The sequence below is a fragment of the Fomitiporia mediterranea genome (genome assembly GCF_000271605.1).
Source record: "Fomitiporia mediterranea MF3/22 unplaced genomic scaffold FOMMEscaffold_12, whole genome shotgun sequence".
NCBI lineage: Eukaryota > Fungi > Basidiomycota > Agaricomycetes > Hymenochaetales > Hymenochaetaceae > Fomitiporia > Fomitiporia mediterranea.
Genome location: NW_006760397.1, coordinates 1,343,139 through 1,347,041, shown reverse-complemented (window position 1 = coordinate 1,347,041; position 3,903 = coordinate 1,343,139). Strand labels below are relative to the sequence as shown.

Below are 3,903 nucleotides of genomic sequence, written 5' to 3'. Positions count from 1 at the left end.
TACTGACTGAGAAGGATAAAAAGCGACGACATAGCGAGATGGTGAGTAGAGGGAAAGGAGTGACGAGAGCAAGTGCGTCATTATATGCTCTCGATCTTCGGTACTCAATTATGTAAGCACTTCGATATACAGTTTAAAAGTAAAACTAAATTATATTATAATTCTAACAGGGTGATTGTTAACAATATTAATATATATAATTGCATATTATCTTACTAAAAGTATTATAATCAACTTACAAGCACAATACAATATTTTTATAACTATTATAATCTATCAACTATTATTGTAGATATCTTATAATATAATTTTAACAGATTATAATAAGAGTTGAGTACTTGTACCTCACATGTAATGTTGTAATAATACTATTAGTAAGCTTACTTGCTCTAAAACATGTTTGTAGTTTAATAGAAACTTTGTATATTTCTTACATTTATATACAAGCATTATAATTACATTACAAGTAAAATATAAGTATTATTTTAGAATGTAATGCTTATGAAATAATTTTATTAGTTTACTTTTGCTATTATTAAATACATTTGTTGCGACTTTTTCGTGATGACATTACACGAATAGTAGCACGAAATGCACTAGGCCTTTCTGTCACCTTCCTTTTTCTCTGCTGTCCTGTTCAAGCAGTTCTGTAGATCATCAAAGGTGCTACAGACTTCAATATCGTTTGGGCCCATCGTACTCCTTATAATAGCATTAATATGCTTTCTTTCTTCTCTCTTACATCTATTATCTCCTTCGGAGCCGTCTTGCCCATCCTGACTCCTAGACTTGTCACTACTGTTGTCAGGAGTAGTCTTGTTAGGTGAGTCTCCATTATTTTTAGAGAACCAGCTTGACATGCTTAAATGTAAAGAGGTACAGGAGAAATTATTCTCTCACTCATTATTTATTTCATTTCACAAGGGAGCAAAGTGAGATATGGCTCTCTTATAGTTATTAGGTTCGATGTACTGTCCAGAAATAGCTTTATATAGAATATACAATATTGTCTAAAAAGTCTTTCCCTTATAGTACTTTCAAAGTTGACAGAGCAAAGCATTTTAGACTGGAACTAAGAGATACTAATCTAGCAAAATAGACTTAAAGTGCTAGGTTGGTACTTAAAGAACTTGAAAGCCGAGCAAAAGGGGGGTATAACAAGGCTCTTGTAAGTACAAAGTTATACTATAATAAAGTGTATATACAGTAAAAAAGCAAATTGCCTGTATAAGCTTGTTATTATATGCAGTATAAAGAGCAAAATAGAAATAGAAATATCCTATTTTGTACAATAACATTAATAATAAAATTAATTTAAGTTTCTGTCAGATTATAGTTGCCTTGTAAAAATATATAAGAATAATTTCATATTGACAGGAAGCACAGATAACTCTGGCAAGCTGTATTCAAAAGAGATTGGACTTTGTACAAAAATACAACCAGATAAGTTAATCCAATGTAGAACAGAGCAGGTGCTGACAGACAAGTTGAGACATGATCACAGTTTATACACATGGATAGTATGATGCGCTATTTTTAATAACATATTTCAGTGCCTTTCTTTTAGGAAGTCCTATACTTACTATTTGTTGCAACCTGTTACCAAAGCCATGTGAATTTCAATTTTCTGGCCCACGCACATTGCTCTGGTTGGGGTGAAAAAGTATTATTTATTATGGAGAAGTACAAGCAGATGCAATGAGCATGGTATTGCACACTCTGATGGATTTCGGGTGTTCTGTCGGATGTGAAGCAACAGCTGGTAATGGATGTACAATACTACGGGTCAAGGGAGATGATCGACGAATAGTTGTCACAGAGTTCGGATGAGATATATCTATTGCACACACTGTGGTCTACATTGATCCACCAGCATTTGAGTTTATTTATGCTTACATTAGTATTTATCGTAGAGAAATACTAAGCTTTAGCAGTGATTTGACTACAGGTCAGCCCCCAAATTTACAACGCTTCGTGAATCGAATCCGCAACTGGGACGCATGCTTGAGGGTCTCGAGCATCTCTTTGCAACCGACATCGACGAAAGGGAAATTGAAATGTTAGTTTGTTTCGTGAGCACCGACAGGACCGCATTCAATGGTTCCAACTAGGTTAAGTGCATTGCAGCGCACCTCAAGCATATTGCATAACGAGTTGACAGCAACCTCCCCCTCACTCCAAATATAACGATGATTTTCGAGGTAAAGCTCTGCAAGACTAGGACACAGCATGGAGCTGACCTTCCGAGGCTGAAAATAATTGATAGGTGTTTCGTTTACGGACAGCACGTCGAAGAAACTCGGTGTAATACCGATACCTATCATACGAAGAGATTTCAAGTTGGGGAGGAGTCGAATAAAGGGGGTGAGTCTGTCGTCAACCTCCGAGAGTTCAACGAGATCCAGGTATTCCACAGAAGGTAGCGGCGTTCGAAATATGTCTGGAAGCTTTTTGACACGACAGCCACTGTTGGCCCAGTGGCAAATTAAGTGACTCAGTATCGGTAAAATCAGTTTACTGATCATAAACGCAGAATTTATAGAGTTGTCGACCTCAAGAGTTCGAAGTTTACATAGTGACGTCAGAGGATACTGCAAATTTCCATCCCTTTCTGACGAGTCACAGAAGAACTTGAGGGATTCCAAATTCGGTGCTTGTTGGATAACTTCCAGGAGAGGTACTCTCCTGCGTCGGTATATAGGATTATCGAGGCAAGTCACCTCTGTCACGCTAGATAAATTCCCGTCCCTGGATTCAATATGAGGACGACCACCAATGTGTAGAGACCTGAGCTTCGCAGAACGCGAAGTATCAATATATACTTGTCTCGCATGAGAAAGAGCCCCTGACATCCAATAAATGGAGAATGTCTCCAAAATGGGTACGTCAAGGAGCTCGATTTTCGGTGGCCTGCTTGTTCCCCAACGGCTGAAAGTGAAATAAGCTTGTCTCCATCGATGCTGGTGATCGAGTAATTTCTTCAGAATGCGCTCCACGGCGTCGCGATTCGGCTCAACGTCCTCTGTTATGTTATCGCAGCCGCAACTAATCGATACACTGAGAGGAGCTGCTTTGGACCTCTCAATATAATTGTCCACAGCCTTTATGGACCATCCAGCTCGTTTCTTGTCGTCCTTGCCGCCAAAGAGGACGTCATACGGATGGACATGCCTTAGCCACGTAGCGCCAATACCGGCAAACTTGCGAAAGACGTATCGGCACTTGCATAGGTTCAACACGCAACAAGGATTTGTCAAAAGATTCCAACGGTAAGCTCCCCAACGGAAGGGAATCCCTCTATGACATCTGTCCTGCATGAGTGAGAATCTCGCAGAGGACGTCGAAAGGTAGAGCATAATTATTTGTAAATCGTTGACTCGGGAGTTCATGCTTTTTAGGAGTGACTGCTTGATTGTGGATTGGCTGAGATTCAGGGAGACGAGACATTTGAAGAAGGATAGATGGTTCGGGCACGTAGGGTTGTAGACAGTCGCTACCGGTCAGCAAGTTGTACAGACTTGGGCTTCACATACTCACATCGGGCATTTCACAATTTCTTGCTGTGAAAAATAACTTACATAATGTTAAACATTATTTGTAATTAAATTTACCATTTTTGATTGATAGAAATCATGAACAAAATTTCAAGTTTCTTCCATAATCAATACAAATACAGAAAAAACTTAAAATATTATTTTGAATTTCTACTAAACTGAAATGGTAAATTAAATTACAAATAATGTTTAACATTATGTAAGTTATTTTTTAAGGCAAGAAATTGTGAAATGCCCAATGTGACTGCTATTTTTTATTGCTACCACATGACACAGCTTTCTTGCCACACAAGCGGAGCTCTATTGTTGAAGTGGCCAAAGCTGTGAGTAAGAACTCTGCTCTGCAATG

The 3,903-nt window shown here is 38.4% G+C and overlaps 1 protein-coding gene across 1 annotated transcript; it reads right to left on the bottom strand.

Annotated features, from left to right (window-relative positions):
* Nucleotides 1-2,172: 2,172 nt before the first annotated feature.
* FOMMEDRAFT_31201 (uncharacterized protein) lies at nt 2,173-3,592 on the bottom strand (the record flags this gene model as incomplete). Its single annotated transcript, XM_007270132.1, has 4 exons — nt 2,173-2,217; nt 2,241-3,221; nt 3,538-3,556; nt 3,579-3,592. The coding sequence occupies 4 exons, from the start codon at nt 3,590-3,592 to the stop codon at nt 2,173-2,175; spliced, it is 1,059 nt and encodes a 352-aa protein (XP_007270194.1).
* Nucleotides 3,593-3,903: the final 311 nt, after the last annotated feature.